Source organism: Vombatus ursinus, unplaced genomic scaffold (assembly GCF_900497805.2).
Source record: "Vombatus ursinus unplaced genomic scaffold, bare-nosed wombat genome assembly UNPS02014810.1, whole genome shotgun sequence".
Lineage (NCBI taxonomy): Eukaryota > Metazoa > Chordata > Mammalia > Diprotodontia > Vombatidae > Vombatus > Vombatus ursinus.
The window spans coordinates 45,881,311-45,906,386 of record NW_020954588.1 but is presented as its reverse complement, the minus strand read 5'-3'; the positions used below and the strand labels follow the sequence as shown (position 1 = coordinate 45,906,386).

The 25,076-nt window shown below is 37.7% G+C and overlaps 1 protein-coding gene across 1 annotated transcript in view; it reads right to left on the bottom strand.

Annotated features, from left to right (window-relative positions):
* Positions 1–7,092: 7,092 nt before the first annotated feature.
* Positions 7,093–25,076, bottom strand: part of GPR149 (G protein-coupled receptor 149) — an 83,670-nt gene continuing 65,686 nt past the window's right edge. Inside the window, exon 4 of the mRNA XM_027875748.1 lies at positions 7,093–7,665. Coding sequence (XP_027731549.1) covers positions 7,093–7,665 — 573 coding nt within the window. The remainder of the gene's footprint in view (positions 7,666–25,076) is intronic.

Below are 25,076 nucleotides of genomic sequence, written 5' to 3'. Positions count from 1 at the left end.
AAAATGGAGATAATAACATCTAATTCCCAAGATTGTTATGAAAATAAAATGAAATTTTTTTTTTTAGGCAGTTGGGGTTAAGTGACTTGCCCAGAGTCACACGGTTAGTAAGTGTCAAGTGTTTGGTCTGAGGCTCAGATTTGAACTCAGGTCCTCCTGACTTCAGGGCTGGTGCTCTATCCACTGCACCACCTAGCTGCCCCTAAAAAAAAGATATTTTTAAAAGGATTTTGTAAACCCTAAAGTGCTATATATAAATGCTCACTCATAATTTAATTATAATCTCAATCAATTCTGTATAATATATGTTATTAATTATACTTTTAGAGTATGTCATCTTTTTAAACTTAATCTATACAAACATTTAAATTCTAAATGTCTTCTTTGTAGTGGATAAACTTGAAATTTAACTACCCTAAAGTTTAGTTCTGGAATAACCAGTGCATATTTTATGTGGATATCAATAAATCTCTTATGAACAAATCAGTGCCTAATGAAATGCTTGAGATTTATTTTTTTTTAAATGGACCATCTAACTTTCCCTGAACACTAGCCACGCTCTCAAATAGAATGAAAAAACCTAGAAGGAAATGATAGAGTGCTCATAATTTCAGTATTTCTGGGTTCTCCCATCTCCTTGGTGTGAGTAGTCCCTCCACCAGTGCAAATAACTATCCTCTGTGATCATTTTCTTCTTGGCAGATGGTCTTCATGAGTAGCTTTGGCTGAAAAAGTCATCCCGTAGTTACTTCTGAACTGTTGATCAAGACAAACAATTAGCCTTTGAGAACCATGCACCTAGAAATAGCCACTGAATGGGGTTGTGGTGATGGTGGTGGCATGTGGAGGGACAACAGTGCCACATACACACACACACACACACACACACACACACAAGGTTAGCCTAGGCTACAGAGCCATAAGCAAGGCTACTCAGCAAGTGTCCCCTTATTCTACCCAGGGATCAATGTCTCAATTACCCACAATCACTTTGGATCTTAACTCTGTCACCCAAGGTTTAGTGAGCCATTGTAGCTTTGTAGCATCAGAAAATTGGATAGGTTCTGTCTCTATTTGTGATGTTGATAAAAATGCTAAATAGCGTGACAAAGCACAGATCTGGGGTACTTCACTCCACTCCACTGGACACCTCCTTCCAAGAACCAAGAGCATGGTGTCCGGAACATTTTTGTTGTTGTTCAGTTGTGTCTGACTCTTTGTGACTGCATTTGGGGTTTCCTTGGCAAAGATACTGGAGTAGTTTGTCATTTCCTTCTCCAGCTCATTTTACAGATGAGGAAACTGAGGCAAACAGGGTTAACTGACTTCCCCAGGGTGAGACAGTTAGTAAGTGCCTGAGACTGTATTTGAAATCAGGTCAGGCTTGGTGTTCTATCCACTGCTCCACCTAGCTGCTCCTGCCTGGCATATAGTAGGCACTTAATAAATGTTTATTGGATTGGATTGGATCTCATGTCCCTCCTATGTAAATGAGGACTTTGGAGTGAGATACAAAGGCTGGTTTGTTCTCCAAGAGCAATTCAACAATACTTTATGCCTGACTGGTATTGTTTGATTTTAAGGAATTGCTTTAAAATTTTTAATCTGGGTTAATTGTTTTCAGCAGGGGGCAGACAACCTCCAAAAATGAAAAGCTGCAAGAAAAAACAAAGGTTAACAGAGAAAACAACAGCAAAGTTCAGATAATTAGCAATTAAAGAACAATGAAAAATTACCACTGGGGAAGCAGATAGGTAAAACAAGAGACATCTAAAATGCAAGGCCTGTTGACAAGAAATGGAAAGTTAGATTCTTGGTCAATGCAGTGGGGGGACACAAAAACAATACGAGAGACTCCTTTGTCATCAGGGTGCTTAAAATGCTGGTGAGATACAATGAAAACAGGTAAAGTATCCAGATGCACACATGGAACAGTATGTGGTCAGTGATGTGAGGGTAAATGGATCTTCCAGAGCTGGAATTCTCCCTTGGACACTTTCTAGTTGTGTGACCCTGGGCAAGGCACTTCACCTCTACATGTCTCAGTTTCTTAAATTGTAAAATGGGGATAATAATGGCACCTATCTCATAAAATTGTTATTAAGATCAAATGAAATAATATTTGTAGAGTGCTTTGCAAACCTTCAAGTGCTATATAAATACTCACTTATGTGACATAACTAAGTGTAAGAAGTGATGGGGCAGTTAGGTGCCATAGTGGATAGAGCACCCACCCTGGAGTCAAGGAGAACTTGAGTTCATATCTGGCCTCAGGCACTTCATATTTACTAGATGTGTGACCCTGGGCAAGTCACTGAACCCTAATAGCCTCAGCAAAAAAAAATCAACCAAAAGAAGTGAGATTCTGGTCTTCCTGACCCCACATCTAGGACTCTATCAGTCTGTGCTGTTCTTCTTTTTGAGTTAATTTCTCAAACTCATCCTCAGGAATGAGAAAAGTACTTCTGAAATCTGAATTTACTTTTAAGGTCTAATCATATACCATCTTATACCCATTATACCTGGAGTTCTATTCATGCCTCTTTCTGGGCTTTTCCATACTGTTCTTTAGGACCACCAATTTCACCTCCCTTACAAGGGAACCTTGAAGTCTGCCTCTGAGTCTTCCAGCTCTGATGATACGTTTTTACCTCATCTTGCTGGGCCCCAGGCCTCCTCAATACTTCTCAGTCTGGTTAACACGGAGGACAACCTCCTAGCCCACTCTTTCCCAGCACTCCTTTATGGGCTGTCCCACCCCCCTCCTCATTAGAATGTAAGCTCCTTGAAGGCTTGTATTTGTATCCTCTGTACTAAGCACACAGTAAATTCTTGTTCATCCTTGTTCTTATTCTCAAAGAGGACCAGTGACATCACAAACATGACATTTGACTTTTTTATGAGTTGTATTTTAGTGAGGCCCAAAGCCTTCAGCCTCACTCTCTCCTCTAGCATCATCGGAGTCTAGTGGCAAGACAAAGGTCAAGATGACTGGTGATGGCCCAACCACAGTAACTTTGAAGCTTTATTGATTGTGCCCCCAGCTCCTTCTAACAGCTAAGAATGACAGTGATTAGAGCAAAGGACTTTGAAGTCAGGAAGACCAGGATTCAAATTCATCCTCAGACACTTACCAGCTGTGTGACCCTGCTCAAGTTATTTGACCCTGTTTACCTCAGTTTCTTCATTTGTAAAATGGGGATAATAATACACCTATTTCACTGGGTAGTTGTGAGCATCAAATGAATTAATGTATGTAATGCATGTATGACCAGGGTCACACAGATTGGAAATATGTGAGGCTGGATTTTTATTCAGGTCTTCCTCACTCCAGGCCCAAAGTTCTATGCCCTGAAGATCTTTGAGATCACTTACTTTTCTAAATCTGTAAAACCCTCTGTGAGTCTAAGACCACAACCCTACAGTTGAAAGGAGTTGCCACTGGAGAATAATCTTTTCTTTTGGTATCATTTGGGTTACATTTAATCAACACACATTACGATGCATCCATGTGCAACATACTGAGTAAACAGCAGCGGTGTGGGCTTCTTCATATAAATGGAATACAGAAAAATCACAAACACGTCTAAGAAAATTATTTTATTAATAACAAGAAACATATGATAAGATAATATGACATGGATCAACTAACAAATAAACAATAACCTGTGTGTTTCAGTGGGCTTCCTATTACTTGCATACACTGTCTTTCAATTATTCTTACACTAGGCATGTATTGGTATACTCTCAGCTTAAACACTGGATAACTAACTAGCTTTCATTATTCCTCTCAAATGAAGATCTTCTGGAATCCTATTTTCCTGGAACATGCTTCCAGATGTGGCCCTGCTAGGTTGTTTTATTTTTTTTTCTGCAGTTCAAACTTTCCCTTCCAGCTTGTGGTTTGATATGTTAGAGGCAGTGTTTCTTTTCTTAAAAAAATTTGTAAATACTCTGAAAAAAAAAGAAAATAAGAAAATTGGTAATTCTAGAAATTTTAAATTAATTTATTTTGAATTACCACAGGAGAAAAAAATTATTATTTTGTGAATCCAAATAGCTAATGATGAAGTTCTGGGTAAAATATAAGACCAACTTAAACTTCAAATGTACAATGCGAAGAACTTAGTCATGTAACTGGATGCAGACTGAATACTGTACTCATAGAAGAAACACACATTGCCTTTTATTTGGGCTCAACTTCTCTTGTCCACTCAAAAATACAGACTTCTGAAAAGTCTGAAAAGGACTTCATTGCCAGTACTTTAAAGGAGTCAAGTCTTTCTTTCTTTTGAACAATTTGAAATGTCAATCATCATAAACCTATCATTTAAACTTCACATGCTTTTTTTTAGATTAACCACTGGTTTGAAGCAACTAATTGACTTATTCACTTGAGGGTGTTATGCTCCCATGACCTTGAGCAATATAGTAATTTTTCAAATAAATTTTCAAATAAATGCAGTGAGATTTACAGTGAAGGTGTTCTTTAATTTGAATTTATATATTATGACTTACCCTGGGATCTCTTTACAAATGTCATTGGAGGTATTACAATTACATTGCATTTTTAGAAAGTGTGACACAGAGAATTAAAATGAAAGAGAGCAAGGGATAACAGTAACATTTATAATATTTTGGAAGGGTTTTTTAAAAGAGTGGGAAACAATGATAAAACTCCTTGGGAGCTTGAGTTCTTATACTTTACTATCATGGCTCCAAGTAATAAAACCTAGAATAAAGCTTTCTGGAAAAAAAAATTCCCTTTGAATGTGTAAATAAACATGCATGTGTTCAAACCACATGAAATGGTCCCATTTCAATGACTTTTATAAAACAACATTACTGGACATTAGAACAGGACATTTAATAAATATTTACATAATGGTTTTAGTGAAATGTTTTGAAGAAAACTAGTTTAACATTATTATACATATACATGAATAATATTACATTGTTACAACAATATTGAGCTGACAAATCTTGGCATGGGCATGATCTAATGTATCTACTTTCTCCACCTGACTGTCTATGGCCACAATTAACACTGTGAAGGAATAGTTTCTCAGCATATGACTCATGTTTTTCAGGAAGAAAAAAAAATCCTAAAGGCAACCATTTCTACTGGGACTTATTTTTCTAACAAGGAAGGGCTGGGTCAGTTTGTAGATTCTGTTGCTTTGCAAACAATCATTTGGGTTTTGACATAGTCATTCTTCTTTCACCCATGAATGTCAACCAGAAAACAATCCTTATGGTTATCATCTGAATGCAGTATTCAAGCCAGGTTCAGAGCAAGCAGAGAGGCCAGTTTTTTTTTTTCTGCTTAGTCTCCCACCCAATAAGGACTCAAAGCCTAGAGATAGCTCAGTACAAACTTAGAACCTTTATGGAATCTTTTCAGGGCCTCTTAAGGAAGAGATCATTGACTGCCACAAATTCCAGCTTAAAGATTAAAGGCTATACCATAACAAACAGCGACATGGTTACGAGTGGGAAAAAAAGATGGGGGACTCAGAAAGGAGTTTGCATTTTCTAGAAATGCCAGAAAAAGATTTTCCAGGGCAGGAAAAGCGCATGCTTGTATTTAAGCTTTCCAGACCCAAAATGGATTTCCTATTTTCCAGCAATAATGTATACATGGATGGAGTGTATCTCAGCATGAAGGGATGGCTAAGCGGGTGGTAGGAATGGGCTTGAATTCCTTTTGAATTTAGTCTGATCTCCAAATTCACCCCAGTCTTTTAATATCCTTTCTGTTTCCAGTGTAGTAATTCCTAAAAGACATCCTTTCTGTTTTACAGAGCTACATGGGGGAAACCATGCTTTGTTTTGGAACATTGGTCCAGGAACAATCTCATTAGCCCATTCCTATAGGTTCTGGGTGATCTGAGGAAGTCATCTAATCCAATCAAATACAATGGACATTTATTATCTACTATGGACAAGGTACTGTGCCAGGGTCATGAAGAAAAAATAAACAGTCTCTGACCTGGTCAGCTTTCTACTGTGGAACATGTTTGTTGCAGACATATTATACTGGGGGTGAAAGGGGTAGTATAACTTGCATATTTCATCTGTATAGATGAATACAAACATGAAAATTGGATGGAGGAGAGAGTAGTAACAACTGGGGAGGGGGGGAATCAGGGAAAGGGCCTAATGAAAGGTGGCACATAAGCAGAGACCCAAGAATTCTAAGGGAAAGAGGTGAGGAGGGAGCACTTTCCAAGCAGTTCACAGACTTTCATAATTGGAAGCATCTTCTGGGTCATTTATGGCTGAACAAGAATCACTTTGTTTGAGAGGCAGTGTAGTATGACGGAAAGGACTCTAGACCAGGAATCAGGGAGAACTGGGTTCAAATCCCACTTCAAATCTTTACCAGCAATGTGACCTTGGCCAAATCATTCTCTCTGTGCCTCAGTTTCCCTATCTGTTAAATGAGTGCTGCACTTGATGGCACCCAAAGTCCCTTCCACTTATGATCTCTCCATAACTCACCCCAACTATACAGTCATTAGTTAAAAACCACTAGAAAAGATCTGGAGTCAGAGCACCTGTGTTTGAGAACTGACTCTGATACTCTGATTCTGTGACTCAGTTTTCTCATTCTTAAAACAAAGGGTTTGCAGTCAATGACCTCTGACATACTTTCCAGTTCTAGACCTATGCTCATATGACCTCCAGAGAGATTACTCCCTCTAGCCCCTGAGATAGAATACTTACTCCACGTTGTGAGAATTCCAATTGTTAATCAATTTTGTCTGACTTATCAGTATTTAATTTATATCTGTATGATTTCTGCCTATTTCTCCTACTTGGAAAAGAAACCCCATAAGCACCATGAATGGAAAAGATGGTCAACAATCATCTAAAAACTAAATCTTTTCATCATCACAGAGTTAAGAGACCATAGACAACCCATTTGACTTCCTTCTTCCATGAAGAGCTGTTTCCAGGAGATAAGAATTATGCTTGAAGCTGTGTATGAATTATCTGACTTAAACAGAAATCAAAATCACCTAAGAAAAGTCACTGACAGAAGTCAGGCGGAACTGAGCATTTGGCTCCTGGACCCTGGACAGCTCCCTAGCTTCCATTGCCCTCTTCCTCCCTTTTCCTGTAAGCTTTATTTAACAGTTGTATTTCTTCCTGATAGCCATCTCTCTCCAGATGTTGCTTTTGACTGTTTTGCCTGTGTGCCTCCACGGTGTCTGGAATGGATATATTGATGTCGCTGTCAGGATTGTTTGTGGGAATAAAGAGGGAGTAAGAGGCGGTCTCTCCCAAATCACAGGAAACGAACCGATTTTCTTTCCGGGAATAGCGTAGAGAAGGAGATCTGACTTGGGTCGAGGATTGGCTGATGTTGCTGATGATGGACACAGTGTCCATGGCTTCCTCGTTGTCACAGATTTCCAACACTTCCAAGTGGATCTTGACACTGGTGTCTGGGAAAGTTGTGGGCGAATCCTCTGGGTTTGGCTCGTGGCCCACGCTCTTGGATCTATAGACTTCGATTTTCTTGGCTGCAGGAGTAATTTTCTGCCCTTCTGCACTCACCTCATAGGTGGAGAGAGACAGAGTTTTTCCGGTGGGGGCATGGAGAGACACAGTCCCTTGAAATGCACACAGAGGGATAGCGAGAGCACCACCGCATCGCTGGAAAGAAACAAAAAGGATCCTTATTAATAGCTAACACTCATATAGTACTTCATGGTTTTCAACACAATTTACAAATCTCATCTCATTTGATCTTCACAACGACCCTGTGACCAGGGTGCTACTATTATCCCATTTCACAGATGAAGAAACTGAACCTAAAGTTTATGACTTGCCCAGGGTCACATAACCACTAAGTGTCTAAGGTAGGATTTGAATTTAGCTCTTTCCTACTAATTAGAAGCTTAATTCTGGGGTACTCAGGCTCACTTTAGAAGTATAAGGTTTTTGTTTTTTTTTCCTTTTGAAAAAGAACATATCTTTATTTTCTAGCTTAGTTTCCAAGGAGCATCTGATGACTATTGGAGGCAAATTCTGTCATTTGAGTTCCTAGCACGATTACTCAAGGTGCAAAGATTGTGCTCAGAATAAATCTTTCACTGCAAGAAAAGGGAACAATGTTGTACATTTAGGGACGGGAGCTGCTTACTGATGAGAGCATCCACAGATGTTTCCAAGATTAGTAAATTTTGGTCCTAAAAGCCAGTGTCCCCAGTAAGATATTGGTGGAGTTTTCAATTAGTGCAGCCATTCTGGAAAGCAATTTGGAATTATGCCAATAAAGTGGCTAGAATATCTATACTCTGATTTAGAGATTTAACTGCCTAATAAATACTCCAAAGAGGTCATGGATAAAAAGAAAATCCACCTATGCATCAAAATCTTTATAGCAGCACTTTTTGTAGAACCAAAAACCTAGAAGCAAAGTAAATGCTCATTGATTGATACATGAATTCAATAAAATAGTACTGTGCTGTAAGAAATGAATATGATGAACAGAGAAGTATAGCAAGACTGGCGTGAGTTGATAAAAAACAAATAGGGCCAAGAAGACTATATATGATGATTACAACAATGGAAATGGGGGGAACATTTTCAACCACACAGCAACTGAAAATGAATGTAAATGACAAAGAACATGTTTGGTCCCAAAGAAGAGATGATCCTTTACAGACGAAAAGGGTCCATGGGTGTGGAACATTGTATCTTTTGTTAGTATTTTTTTGATGTGTTGACTAATTTTGCTGATTTTTTCCATTTTCTTTTCCTTTAAAAAATCTTTAATGTATAGATTGGCTCTCTGGGTGAAGGGAAGGAGAGTAATACAAGGGAAAATTTAGGTGATGTGAAAACAAAAGGTAAAAAATAAAAATGTGTTTTGAAAAAGTCAATACCAGGTCACAAACCGGTTTATTTATGCAAGATGTCACCTTATTATTCTATTAAAATGCTATACAGGTGAGGGAAAAGGGATTTAAGTGTTATTGAAATTCATTTTTTTCCTCTGCTTAATGTGCCAAGGAGGTTTACAGTCACAAAACTCTGACTCAGACATGGCACAAAAGATGCTTGAACTCTATGTTTTAGCATGAGAATCAAATGTCATTAAAGCAGCGCCCTTACCTTTCCACCGAGAAATCATTGCTGTTAAATGGAACCCAAAAATAGAGAACGCCCCCACAGCAGTGGAAAAAAAAACTTACATGAAAGTTTGAGCTTTTTGTATGGTAATTTAAATCACAGGTGTCTTTTTCTAGAACTCAATTCACCCCTTAAGCAATGATGAGCCAATCTGTTAAGAGGCAGTATTTTAAAAGACCTTTGTTTTCCATTGTGTTTATTCATTTAACTGAAGTTTTCCTTTTTATTAGGCTGCTTGCTAACTTGAATTTTAATCCCAGAAGATCATATTCCTTATACAGAGATGGAAAAATCACTCCTCTGCTCAGAAGTGTTCAGTACCTACCTACTGCCTGCTAAATAAAGTCAGACTGCTTTTCCCCCTGGTATTTAAGGCTTTCTATGAGTGGGGCTACTCTACCTTTTTAAGTTTATCTCTTATTCTTCAATCAACGAATCACCAACAAACATTTTTTAAGGATTTACCAAGTGTAAGGCACTGTGCTTCATCTTGGGGACATAAAGACAGAAGCAGAAATGTCTCTGCTTTCAAGAAACCAACATTCTATTGGGGTAAACATGTACTTATATTGGAGGTTGTCCTTCATTCTCAAACAGGACCAAAATGACATCACTGTTTTGGGGTCAAGGTACAGTGTGCCCAACTGTGGCTGAACAGACCAACAGGAGCTCAGAATGTCCTACCACAGTTTGGGCACATTTGGGGCACATTCTCTAAATTTGTGCAACTCTCATTTCTTTTGAGCTACTTTAATGCTGCTTTGCTCATACAGCACAGCACTTTCTCTGATGAGGGCATGCCCTGTTGAGCAGTCTTGTGCCAGTGTCTCTCACATCAGGCAATCAGTTCCAAAGTAGTTAAAAAAACACCTTGAGAGTGTCCTTATATCACTTCTCACCACCACGTGAGCTCTTGCTCTGTGTGAGTTCTCCATAAAATAGTCTTTTAAGTGTTTGGCATTTGAACATGGCAAGCCCATTGGAGTTGCAATCTCTGTAGTAGAGTTTAAATGTTTGGCAGTTTAGTTCAATAAAGGACCTCAGTGTCTGGTACCTTATACTACCAGGTGATCATCAAAATCTTCTTAAGACAATTCAAATGGAAGTGATTTCCTGGCATGGTGTGGTATACTGTCCAGGTTTCACAGGCATAAAACAATGAAGTCAGCTCAATGGCTCTGTAGAACAGAAGGGCAGCCAGGTGGTGTGGCAGTGGATAGAGCACTGGGGTTGGAGTTAGGAAGACCTGAGTTCAAATCTGACCTCAGACTAGCTGTGTGACCCTGGGCATGTCACTTAACTGTATTTGCTTCTATTTCCTCATGTATAAAATGAACTGGAGAAGGAAATGGCAAACCACTCCAATATCTTTGCCAAGAAAACCCCAAATGGGGTCACAGAGAGTCAGACATGACAGAAAATCATCTCAACAAGATAGAAACAAAGTGATTTTGCTGGGAGGGCACTATATACTGGAGGCATCAGGAAAGGCTTCATATAGGAGGTTGCTTTTGAGCTAAGACTTAGAGACTAGGGATTCTAAGAAGCCTAGAGATTGAATTTTAGGTGTGGGGGACAGACAGCGTAAAGGCAGAGACAGGAAATAGAGTGCCACTCAGCTACTACATAATCCAGTTCCAGAAGACTGCTCTCCATTCCCAAAATGTATTCTGCACCTTCCTGACAATCTTTCCTCATGCTGTTCTATATGCTTGAAGTTTGCTCCCTCTTCCTTTTTGTCTGTTGAATTCCTAGCCATCCTTTATAACCCCACTCAACTAATCACAGGCAGTTATTAAGCACCTACTATACGCCAGTGATAGTTCTATGTCCTGGATGGTAATAGCTGACATTTCTATTGCTCTAAGGTTTACAAAATGTTTTTACACATCTCATTTTCATCTCATGACAGTTACATGGATAAGTGTAGTAAACATGTTTATTCTTATTTTAAAGATGAGAAAACTGAGGCTAAAGCAGTTAAACAATTTGCCCATGGTCACAAAGTTCGTAAGTTCCAGAGGTGGGGTTCAAATCTGGACCTATTTGACTCCAAGTAAAGCAGTCCATCTGCTATACCATGACAGTACAAATGCTACCTCCTCCAGGAAGCTTTTTCAGACCTCTCATTTTGATCCTTTGAAACTCATCCTTTTCTTTGCATATCTCTAATTCACTTGTCATGTAACAGTTTTATTAAAGTTATTTCTGCCTATAAGCTCCATGAGGGTAGGGACCATGTCTTATCTAAACTTTACATCTCTCTCTGTGCAGCATCATGGTGCCTCTGTGTACAACAGATAAGTCTCCAATGCTCCTTCTGAGTTGCACTAAACATTACCATAAGATCACTAAATTTAGAAGGAAAAGATGAAAGGAGTGGACACTTTTTGTCAAACTGGGTTCTCTTCCTCTACTAGAATATAAACTCCTTGAGGGTAGGAACTGTCTTTTTACATTTGTATTCCTGGTTCTTAGCACGCTACCTGGAATATAGTAAGTGCTTCATGAATATCTTTTTTGTTAATTGATTTATTCACAGTGAAGGATCCTTTGAGAATCCTTTGGGCACTCTTTCCACTCTAGGATATAACAAGTCAGTCATTTCTATTAATAAAAGAAGATTAATTAATAAATTAATTTAGTAATAAATAAATTGATAAAAGATGATTTCAACATTGACAATTAAAAACATTTCTATTTAGTTTTGGAATGTATGCCTGTATTGAAAAATATGTATGTAGATATTGATAATATTCTGGGAATTCACTGCAAATAAAATAATGGCTTCAAACTGTGAAGATTTGATTTTGAAGGGACTGGCATTGTGCTCCATTATTCTTTTCAATCCATTCCTGTTAGATTCCTTCCAGGATCTCACTCCTGCTATGGAAGAGGACATTTGAGTTTGAGGATTTTAACTCTATCTGACCTGAATAAAAAAAAAAACTGAAATGTCACCAAAGTAAGTTATTAAGATTTGCCAGGCACTGGGGATTGTAGTATACTGGACTGAATTTTGGAATTGATATATAGAAGCTCTTAGTTTTAGTCCTACTTCCAACATTACTGCTGTATGACTGTGGACCAGCTACTTAATCTCCCTGTATATCAGCTTCTCTATTTCTAAAATGAGGATAATAGCATATTTGCAAAGGTTTGTTGTAAGGTTCAAAGGCAGCTAGGTGCATAGAGCACTGGACTGAAGTGAGAAGACTTGAATTTAAATCCTGCCTCAGACATTTAGTTGTGTGAACCTGGTCAAGTCACTTAATCTCTGTCTGTCTTAGTTTCCTCATCTGTAAAATGAGGATAATAATAGCATTTGCCTCTCAGGGTTGTTGTGAGGATCAAATGAAACAATATATGTAAAGCATTTTGTGTATCTTAAAGGACTGTGTAAATGCTAACTATTATTAATGTATATGAAGCCCTCTACATACTTCAAAATATTGTAAAATGTCATTCATTACGTATACATACTGGCAACCCCATATTCCAAAGGCCATCTCTGCTGGGATCCACTAACGAATTGTCAGGTTTAAACTGAGAATAGAATTGGATACCTAGCTTGTAGTCTTGGATGTCTACTTCATTTTTATGATTTGATAGCATAAATTGAAAGTAATCCTTAGGTACCTAAAATATGGATGTAGATGTTGTTACAACACATGAGATGAATTCCATCTCAAATAAAGGCACAAAATCTAAATTATAAAACATAACATTTACAAATCATTCAGAGTCAAAGGGCAAATTTATAAGTGAGACTTGACTATTTCAATGAAAACCTTCAAAGACAATAACTCTTGGAGTCAGGAGGACCTGAGTTCAAATCCAGCCTCAGACACATAACACTCACTAGCTGTGACTCTGGGCAAGTCACTTAACCCAAACTGCCTCACAAAAAAAAGACAATAACTCTAAATGGCATGGTTGAGTAGGTTGGGAAGATGGGGTGGGGAAGGTTTACAAAAAAAAAGTTCCCAATATGAGCCTAATGGAAATACTCAAAACCCGAAATTATTCCGTCAATGAAAACATAAAAACCTGGATGTAAATGACATCCTTTTGCAATGACCACATTCACCCCCTCATCTGTCCATTTTCACCTGAGCAATTTTAAATAATTTAGAACTAAGCAAAGGCTGCATGTGCCCATGTTGTAAGCATTTTAAACTTTGCATTTTCACTGTGTCTTCATTTTTTCTGTAACTAAGACATTAAAATCTCAGGGAGATGAAGGGATGTCTATTAAACTGCCTTATTCTCACTCTGGTTGCTACAGTAGATAGTGCACTGGGCTTGAAATCAGGAAAACTCATCTTCATGAGTTCAAATCCAGCCTCAGACACTTACTAGGTGTGTGACCCTGGACAAGTCACTTAACCCTGTTTGCCTCAGTTCTTTATCTGTGAAATGAACTGGAGAAGGAAATGGCAAACACTCCAGGATCTTTGCTAAGAAAACCCCAAATGAAGTTATGAAGAGTCAGACACAAATCAACAACAACATTCATTACATTTTAGTAGCTACAATATAAGATATGGTATGCTTATTCAAATTCGATGGGAATTTTATATTTTCGTACATTGGAAAATATATTGGACTTGAAAGACCTGGGTTCAAATCCTGACTGCCATGAAGGGAAGCAACTAACCCTTTGTGTCTCAAAAACAGCAGAGAGAAAAAAACCTGAGTAAACACAGAAGAGCTCATCATACAATTGAATACTCAATCAACAAACTTTTATTAAGTGTCTGCTGTGTTCCAGGAACTGACTTAGGCGCTAGAGACACAAAGACAAAAATAAAACACTCCCTGCTCTAAAAGACTTCACATCCAATTGGATGAAGAAATAATATTTCTACAATTGAGACCTGGAGTGAAATCAATTAATCAATCAATATTTATAAAGTGCCTACTATGTTTCAGGCACTGTGCTAAGGACTAGGGATACAAAAAGGGGCAAAAAACAGTTCTTGTCCTTAAGGATCTCACAATTGAAAGGAAGAGACAACAACAAACAAATGTATACAAATGAGCTATATACAAGATAAATAGGAAATATTTAACAGAGAGAAGACACTAGAATTCAGAGGGGTGGGAAGAGCTTCCTGTAGAAGATGGGATTTTAGTTGGGACTTAAAGGAAACCAGGGAAGACAATTGTCAGCAATGATGAGGAAGAACATTTAAGGTATGGGGGATAGCCAGAGAAATTGTGCAGAGCTGAAAGGAGTATCTTGTTTGTGGAACAGCGAGGAGGCCAGTGTAACTGGACTGAAGAGTACATGTCGGGGAGTAACGTGTAAGAAGATTGGAAAGGTAAGAGGGGCTAAGTTATGAAGGGCTTTCAGCACCAAGGAGGGGATTTTGTATTTGATCCCAGAGGTGATGGAGCCAATGGAATTTATCGAGTAGAGGGATGATGTTGGATTTATACTTCAGGAAAATTACTTTAGTAGCTAAATGAAAGATGGATTGGATATATAGGGCACACAAATATAGTAGTTGAATGGAAGACAGGTTGGATATAATCTGTATGTGTGTGTCTATATGCTCACATGTATATACATATATGCTTCCCTATATATTTCATATATGCACATATATATTTCCTTTCCTAGATATATTGATATCTGTGTATCTCTATCTATATCATATCTCTCTATCTATATTGCCTATCTATGTATCTCTATCTCTGTACTATTTCTTTCTCGAGATACATAGATAGGTGATAGATATGAGATATATTATGCATGATATTATATATCATATATATCTATATATACACATAGAGGATGTATAGATTATATTATGTATTTTATCTATGTAATACACATATATATTATATGTATCTATATATGTGATACATAATGTATATATCTAGCAAGGGAAATATATAGGGAAGTATATGTGTGTAGATATTTCTATCTGCTTGTCTATCTATTTACCTGTCTATCTAAATTTCAGAGACAGAACTTGACCCCAAGTTTGGCTGACTTTCAGGTTAATTCTCTGTCTAATTCACCAGGTTGCCTCTGTCTGTAAGTATAGTTTTCCCAGAAGACTCTGGGTCCTTTATTTCACAAGGATTCAGTCTTTGGTCACACTTCATCCATTCATGCTTTTTGAAGAGTACAAACTCATCTTCAGCACCAAGGCAGATTGTTGGCTTTCTCTTGATTATTTACCACTCTAATGAGGTCATTGAATTCTCTTTCCTATCCACTCAAAGAAAGAAGATGTTAAAGAAATTGTGATCTGAGGATTGTTCAGTAGAAAGATTGGCTAACTTTATGTTTTAAAACTTCTCCATACTTTGAGGGCATAAATGCAGTGCTGAAATATTTTGCTAACATTTGAGAGGAATGTGGCATAATGTCCAGAGAATTATCCTTGGAGTAAGGAAGATCTGGGGTTAAGTCCTACCTTTGATGTATCCTGGCTGGGTGACACTGAGAAGCCACTGAACCTCTCAGGGCCTCAAGCAACTCTGTAAGATTCTAAAAAAAAAAAAACTATTTGCCATCTGAAACAGTGGAGGGTATTTCTGAGATCACCAAGTAAAGTTGTGTGGAGGGAGTAAAGAAGAGGGGCCAGCACAGAACCATGTGGGACAATGATAGCACCTACCTCCAGGGGTTGCTGTAAGCATCAAATGAGCTAATGATTGTAAAGTGCTTAGCACAGTGTTTGGTACATAGCAAGCTCTATACAAATGTAAGCCATGATGATAATGATCTGGATGAAGATCCAACAAATGAAACAGAGAATGACTGATCAGATGGGTAGGGGGAGAACAAGGAGAGAGAAAAGAGCATTAAGGAGGAAAGTGATTAATAGTGTCAAAAGCTTCCCAGAGATCACGGAGAATGAAGACTGAGAAAAAGTCAATGGGTTTAGCAACTATGAAATCATTAGTAACTTTGGAGAGAGTTGTTTCAGTGGCATGATAAGGTTGGAAGCAAGATTGTAAAGGATCAAGAAGAGAGGGAGGGAAAAGAAAGTGGAGGCACCTGTTGTAGATGATCTTTTCAAGGTCTTTTTGCTTAGCCACAAAGGGCAAAGTAAAAGAAAGTGAATCGAATTCTTCAGATGATGGTAGAGGATAAGGAGGTACTACTTCAATAATTACAACTAAACTCTAAGGAATTAACAAACACAAGGTTGAGAAGCTTAATATAAAAATTTAGTGGAAGAAATAGGGATCACATTTAGACTATTCTAAAAGACAAATAAGAGATTCAAGAGTTTAAAACAGAAGGTGGAATATTTTAATAAAACAGTAGAAACTGAAGGGGGTGTCAGAAGCAGAATACAAAAGTGAAGAGATTCAAAAAGAAATTTTAGAGCAAAGTCAATTTGCAGCAAGATTGGCAGAATGCTGAAGGTCTTTAAAAAACAGTTTACCTTGGAAGCAGAGCTGTGTAGGCTAATTTCAACTTGACTGGCTTTCCAGAAGACCATGGTGAAACCAAGAGTCTGAATAACATATTTTATAAAATAATATTTCCTGTAAGCAAAGAATCAATATGGCTTAGTAGAAAGAGAGCTGGCCTTGGAACTTGGAATATGTGGGTCTAAGTCCCAGTTCTGATATATACTAGGTATGTGACCCTGGGCAAGTCACTTGATCACCCAATTCTCTAAACAACACTCAAAGATTTTAAATTGTAGAGAAGGTGCCAGCTTGCATTGAATGAATAAGTTTTCTCATTTGGGAATTATTTTATCCAAATTAAAATCACAGGTCCAGTCCCTAACTCTATACCTCCCTAGAAATATTGGAAATAGAGGACAAATGACAAATTGATAGAACCTACAAGATTCCATCAGAGAGAAAACCCAAGTCCATTAACCCAGGAATGAAGTTACCAAGCTTTGAGCTTGGGACTGTGTATGAATGATGAGAAAATGAAAGAAAAGATTGGAATATGACATGGAAAAAAAAAAGCAAAATTATTTGTAACCAAGGATTACTTGTTCTACAGAGTGAGCTTAATCCCCAAGGGAAAAAAACATTTATAAGTGGAGTCAATGACTTTTAATCTTTCTTCTTGAGAAAACCATAGTGAGTAATTCAAAATTCAAATTTAATAGAAAAAGTAACTTTATAAAGACAAATATGTCCATATAGTATGCTAATTCCATATGTTGAGATAAGTGATTGTTTATATGTTGCAAACAAGTGACAATACTATTGTCCCAAGAGTCACATATTGTGTAATAGTTACTGGAAGAATAAAGGGAGAACAGTGATAGGCATGGAAATAAAATGACTTATCATTCCTTGAAATAAAAGCCCCACAGGGGAAGGTCATTCAAATTAACAATGTGGAGAAATAAGGTCAACTGAGGAACATATGAACCATACTCTTATATGGAGCTGAGCAATGTCAGTGTAAAAAAAAAATACATCAGAGTAGAATCAAAATAATTGGAGCTACATGAGGCAAGGGAATCAAAAAGAATGTTTGTTTTTGAGAATGGAACAAGAATTTGATTGCAACAAATAGAATGCTGAATGTTAATGGACTGAACCTGCCCATGAGAAAGAATAAAATTACATAATGGATAAGAAGACAATCTCAAGAATTTTGAGCACAAGAAACATGCAGACTTAAAATTAAAGGCCAGAGTAAAGTCTATTATGTACTTGTACCCCTAAGAGTAGAAGCGGTAATGCTGTTTTTAGATTAAGCAATGGTAAAAAAAAATAGATATTTGCAATAGAAATAATAAAAAATGCCAAAATTTAACATGCTCGTTGTATAATTTTTTTTGTAGTAATGATGCAGAAAAAGCAAGAACGTCAATTTTCCTTCCTTAGTTATCAAACTGGTTCAACAAGCCATTGGTGGGATGAGAGCTAATGAAGAATTAAGTACCAAAAAAGATTTTTACCAGGGTTGGAAAAGTCCCAACTAATGTTGGCAAAAGCCTTCTCATAAATTTTCTACATCAGCTGGTGGGCCAGACATGTGGGCTGGAGACACAGATGGTCTTGCCATACTGTGTACTGGGTATTGTTTATCTAGATCAAATCTTGCAATATAATTCATTCAAACTAATATACAGACAATGCTGTCGATTTATGTGACCCAACGTACCATTTCTAGGTCACTGCTTCAGACTGTAGCACTTATTTTTAGGTTGAATTCAAGCAAAAAGAAATCCATGGCTCTGTCCATCCTCCTGACACTCTAGGTAAACAGAAGTTTTATTAACCACCTAACCAGCAGCCAATCCAATTTCCTCTCTTACACTAAGACAGCATGAAATTATTTGAATAGGGCAGAATGATTTAGTGCAGAAATGCCATGGTTAGTGAATTATAAAATTATAGCTTATGGTTGCAAAATATAGTATCCTGGAGCATACTAAGGTAAGCAATGGAAATATTATTACCCCCATTATACAGATGAGAAAAAGAAGGATTAAAGAAGTTAAACAACTTGACCAATAAGTAGTAAGACTGGTATTGAAGTAAAGTCTGTAGACTCTAAGACCAGTAAATAGGATTTAGATTTGGAGGAAATCTTTTAGGGTATCTGGTACAACTTTCTCTTTCTACAGATGAAGAAAGTGAGGCCCATAAAGGGGTCACTTTGGTAGTTAGTTGCAGATCTGCAATTCAAATTCCTCACCTCTGACTGCCAACCTCAAAGCTCTTCCCACCATTTTGCCTCATGCAATCTTCTTAGATGAAAATTCTGCTATGATTAATTCGCTTCTGGCCCACCTCACACGACTGACAGTGGGAGCACAACTCCCTCAAAAGTCAGTATTGTGTCCCGGTAATTGATCGTTAAATACCAGAGTCATTAATGGGGAGGAAAGTGGGATTGGAGGAAATGAACAAGGATCAGTGATAAGACAGCCTTTCATCCTCGGATGCAGATACATGCCTAGGACTATCTACTAACAGAGATCCTGAATGTTCCTACTTTAATTTATGATGATGTTGTCTCCCATCATTACCTCTCAGGAAGAGAAGTGTTACAGCTGGAGCTAAGGCAGAGGTGGTAAAAAGAGTTGGTTATAGGAAAAAGTAGCCACGAGTGTTTTGTTGCACCTTATCAATCAATCATTGTCGCTAAGTGAACATTTATCAGGTGCTTACTAGATGCCATGCTAAGGATACAATGAAAAAGCAAAAACAGTCAGCCAACAGATGATTGATGGAAAGTGTCTATATTCCACTTGCTATAACAAGAGAAAGTCAAGAAGGCAGCCACCAGCACATGGAAAATGCACCTGTTATGGTGGACATATGGCCCAAAGTGTCTCAGGATGGATAGATATAGATGAGGGAGAGGAAGTTACAATCTTTATCATTGGAAGTACTATCTATATGACTGTAATCACAGATACTTTAGAGTATATGAGAAGCTAGGTCTCAGTGGGTAGAATACAGGGCAAGGAGTTAAGAAGACCTGAATTCAAATCCTTCTTCTGACACAAGCTATGACCTCAGGCAATTCATTTAACCAATCTGTGCCTCAATTTCCTCATCTGCAAAATGGGGATAATAATAGTACTTATGTAAAGTGCTTTGCAAACCTTAAAGCACCACATAAATATGAGCTCTTACCATTATCTTCCTTGTTATGTTAATACTGTGATCCTTATATCCAAAATTTTGGAAAGTATCTAAAATGATTATGTTAATGCTATTTCTTGGGAATGAAGTTTACAATAAGAATAGCTAGCATTTATTTAGTGTTTTATGGTTTATAAAGCACAAATATTTTCTTATTTGATCTTCACAACAACCCTGGAAGTTAGGTATTATTTTTAATCCCTATTTTCCAGATGAGGAAACTAAGGCAGACAGAGGTTAAGTGACTTGCCCAGCATCAGCTAGTAAGCGTCTGAAGCAGGATTTGAACTCAGGTCTCCTTGACTCCTGAGTGTTTTATCCTCAGCTCCGCCTTGCTTCCTTTGTTTTTTAATAATAATATTCCATCTGGACACTCATTTGCTCCAACTAGATTGTAAACTCTTTGTGGACAGGAACCACATCTTCTGTCATAACATTGGCTTATATTTGCTTATTGCTTTGAGGTGTTACAAATTGCTTTGCACATATTGCCTCATTTGACATGGGTTATGAGAAAAGAGAACGGGAGATTCATTTCTCTTTACCATTGAGCAATATGTCAATTATTCCCCATTGTTTTGTGAATCTTGGAATGCATTCTCTGTTGGTACTACGTTATTTATACCTTGAGGGGCAACATTTCTTACACCAAAAGTTGTCACTTGGATGCATCTTCTTTGTGTTAACACATGTTTTATAATGTCTTATGTTTGTAAAAGGTAGGATAGAAACTTCAATTTATTTTATTTTTTCATAACAAAAGGAGAACCACCATCACATCTCTGTTCTCCGAGTTGAATGAAAATGTAAATTTATTTTTTAAATGCTTTAATCCATCCTAATGTTTTATCCAAATGCCATGAGATGATTAGAGCCCTCAATTCCTACACAGGTAATGAAGGCAGAAAGCTTTTCAAGTCTGGTTCTTATGTGACACAGCCTAATGAAAACTGAGCAAGCCTCAGCAGGAATCCTTACTATCAAATGGAGCTTTCAGCCTCCAGATGATCTTTTGAAATGAATATGTCATTGAGTTGAAATGTTTTTTTTTCATCTTTAAGGTGACTGGTATTCTCATATTTTCTACTGACACATTTTTTTTGGCTCAGAGATGATGATTTGTATATTTCCTCACTCTTGGCTTAACATGTACACACAAAAACTTCAGTGGGAATTTGGAGTCTAAATGTGTGGTGTTGGGTTTACTGGGAACCTTCTAACATTGTCTGATCTAACAGAAAATCTCATCTTTAGTCATGGTATCACCAGCAACACTGAATGTTATATGTGAGATAGACAGAAAGGCTTGACTACATTACTACCTTGCCCAAGTAGCTTCAGGTACTCTCTACTTCCTTTGAGATAAAACACAGACTTCTCAGGTCAGCATTTACAATATGGCTCTAGCTGACTTTTTCAGGCCTATTTCATATTAGCTTCCTCACAATCCTATGTTCCAACCAAAATGGTTGAGTTGCTGTTTTCCTACCTTCTCCTACCTTTGTGTCTTTATGTGGGTTGCCCTCTATACTGAGAATCCACTCACTTCTCTATTTCACTTCCTTTGAGGCTCAGTTTGGGTGCCTCTTCCCATAAAAAGACTTTCTGGAGCCTTCTAATTCTTGGTGTTCTCTCAGATGCAAATAACCCTGTAAATACTTATGTATGTGATTTTTTTTTCTTCCAGTTAAATGTAAACTCCTTGAGGGAAGATAATGTCTTCTATTTTTTGCCTTTGTATCTCCAGTGCTCAGCATAGTGCCTCACATAGAGTAAGTGTTAAATATCCCTTGGATTTAATTGTTCTTCCCTATTTTGGTAGATGGCACTATCAGCCTTCCAGCTTCCTAGGGTCATGATCATTGAGTCATCCTGGGTTCTTTGCTTTCTCTCATTCACCACATTTAGTCAGTTGCCAATCATTCCATTCTATTTCCACAACATCTCTCTTATTTTTCTTTTTCCATCCACTCAAAAGGCCATCACCCTCTGTCAGGTCCTTATCACTTCTTACCTGACAATGGCTTTCTAACTTGTCACTTTGCCTCTAACCTCTCTGCTTTGTTATACCCTCATACTGCAGCCAAGGTGAAGTTTCTAAAGCCCAGATCCTACCGAATTACTCTCTTGTTCCAGAATCTCCAGTGACTCCCTATTGCCTCTAGGATAAAATACAAATGTCTCCATTTGACATTTACAGCTTTTTACTACCTAGCTCTAACATACCTTTCAGGTCTATCAGTATTATTATTATTAGAAGCAGCTATGTGGCACAGTAAAGGGAGTGCTGGATGTTGAACCAGGAAGACCTGTGTAGGAATCCCTCCTCAGATATTTAGTAACCATGTGACTGGGGGCAAGTCACTTGCCTTCTCTCCATCTCAGTTTCCTCACTTGTGAAAAGGGATAATTATAGGATGTACATCACAGGGCTGCTGTGAGGATCAAATGCGTTAACATACATAAAGCACTTTGCAATCTTCGAAGAACTTTATGACTGCTATTATTATTATTTTGTTATTATTAGTTACTCTTTTTTGTGGCCAAATTGACCTTCTTGCTATTTCTGACACAACATTCACTCTCTCTCTCTCTCTCTGGGCCTGTTCACAGATTGTGCCTCATTTCTGGCATTTCCGGCCCTCTCTCGTCACCTCTACCTCTTGGAATCCCTAATTTCCTTCAAAACAGTCTAAAAACTGTCTTCTACGTAAGACCTTTCCTGATTTCTCTAGCTGCTGGTGTCCTCTGACCAATGTCCTAAATCACTTTGTATTTAGTTTATTTTAAAACATAATTCCTTATACACATATGTGCCTTCTAACCTCCCCCCTCCAATGTGGGCTTCTTGAGGGCAAAGGCTGTTTTGTTGTTCTCTTTAGCACTTAGCCCCAGTACCTGGAAGATGATAAGCACTTAATAAGTACCTGTTGATTAATTTTTATGCAATAAACAACCACAAAAGAATAATATCTTAAAATGAAGTAGAGTTCATGGGCTAAGTGTATTTGTAAAAGGAGATGAAAACTCATCAGCAATGAATTGATCCAGAGAATCAAGAGTTGTGTCCCTCCCCCTCCCCCAGTAGAATGCTTGGAGTTTATTTGTGTAGGTTTGGTATGATAGAAGACCAATTGATGACTAAGAGATTTCCATTCACTGTCCAATCTCAGAAGGCATGCAGAATGATTTTGGTGAGTCAGTTGCACTTCAAACAAAACTTGAAAGCTCATGGTGACATGCCATTTGGACTGTCAAAAGAAAAATGCCCTTACCATTTGTTCTAAAGACTAATAATCCACCTTGGACACAACTCTTTCCTTGATAAAGATCTAAGTGGGCATGTTCTGCTACAAGGCAATAGATATTACATCTATCTCCTTAATGAACTTGCCAGAGCCAATTATGGGTCAGAGATGTTCCCAGAACTCATTAAACAACCGTGCCAAGTAATCATTATCAATGGCATGAGATTGAATTTATGATCTGTATAAATATGGAAAACCTCAGTAACCACTCCCCTTAGTACAATGAAAATGTCAGGAAGGGAAAGCACAGAAAGATTCTATAATGACAAGAATGAAAATGAATTATAAATTAATATTTATAAATTAATTTTTAAATGACTTGGACACGATTTTTCCTTTGAGGTTGAAAATCTTTACAGAAGGATCATTAGATGTTCCTACATTCTTAAATGCAAATCATATTCATTATTTATCATTGTCATTCTTGACAAATATTTATTGAATCACCTACAATGTGATAGGAACTCCTTAGAGCCTTCTTTAAAGCTGTGTACATGTTTAAAGAGCGAACAGTTTGTGAAAGGTTTAGAGAGAGCAAGCACCAAAGGAACAAATACAGACTATGAGGACTTGCAGTGCTGGACTTGGAGCCAGGAAGACCCGAGTTTGAATCTCGCCTCACACACTGTATGAGAGTGGTATGAGAGGAGAAATCACTTACTCTCTAACTTTCCTCATCTGTAAATGGGGGATAATTATATCTATAGTGTCTACCTCCTGGGATAGAATGCTGAAATGTGATGTTTTTTCTACCATGAAAGTGCTAAAGAAATAGTCATTATCATCATCCTCATCTTCATCATCATTCTATGTATTAATGAATAAGCCTTTATCACAGACTCCTTGAGTCCCTGCCCTCAAGGAGATTATACTCTACAGGAGGAAAACAGTATATAAATGAATCTACATGTGGTAAATACATGGTGGTTTTGAGGTGGAAGCATTAAGAGCGAGAGGGATGGGAATCAAGAAAGGTATAAGCAGTGGGAAATCAGGATTATATCCTAGGAATGGGAGTCTACTGTGCAAAGGAACAGAGATGACAAATATTTGCCATAAGATCAAAAAATCTAGGACTGTAAAGGACCTCAAAAGGCATTTAGTGCAATTCACTTATTTTTTGGATGAGGAAACTGAGGTCTACAGAGGCTAACTGATTTATGCAGAGTTAAAAAGGTACTAAGGATGAGAGGTAGGATTAGAACCCAGGTCCTCTGTTTCCAGACTCAGTGCTCCTTCTCTTTTGCCCTAAAGAAGGCCAGATTGGTAGCACAAGGCAGATAGGTGGCTCAGTGGATAAAGTACTTGGTCAGGAGTCAGGAAGACTTGAATTCAAATCCAGCCTCAGACATTTACTATTAGCATGACCCTGAGCAAGTCATTTAACCTCTGTTTGTCTCAGTTCCACCAACCATAAAATTAGAATGATAGCAGCACTTCCCTCCCAGAGTTGTTGTGAACATAAAATGAGGCAATATTTGTAAAGTGTTTTGCAAATCTTAAAGTGCAATGTAAGTGCCAGCTATTTCTCCTCCTCCTCCTTCTTTTCTTCTTCTCTGACACCTCCTATTCAATGAGCTTTTCATTCTAATCTAGAAAAGTGGTTAAGCATAGCCACCCAATCTAGAGATAACATATCTGATAGCATATGCAATAGTTTATATCCACAACCCCTCCCTCATCTCTCTTTGGAAAGGAAGAAGTTGCATCCCAATATCTCTTTGCCAAAACTAGGCTGAATCTACAGAGTGCAAGCTTTCTAATAGTTCTTTTGGTTTCCACTATTACTGTAATTATTCAAGTGATCAGCAAGAATTTATGAAGTGGTTGCTAATCCTAGGTACTGTGCTAGAGGCTGAAGACATAAAGGCAAAAAATGAGGCAATCCATGATTTCAAGAAGTTTGCAATCTAATAGGAGAGCCAAGGAAACATGAACCATATACAGAATAAATATGAGGATTATATGTGTGTGTGTGTGTGTGTGTGTGTGTGTGTGTGTGTGTGTGTGTGT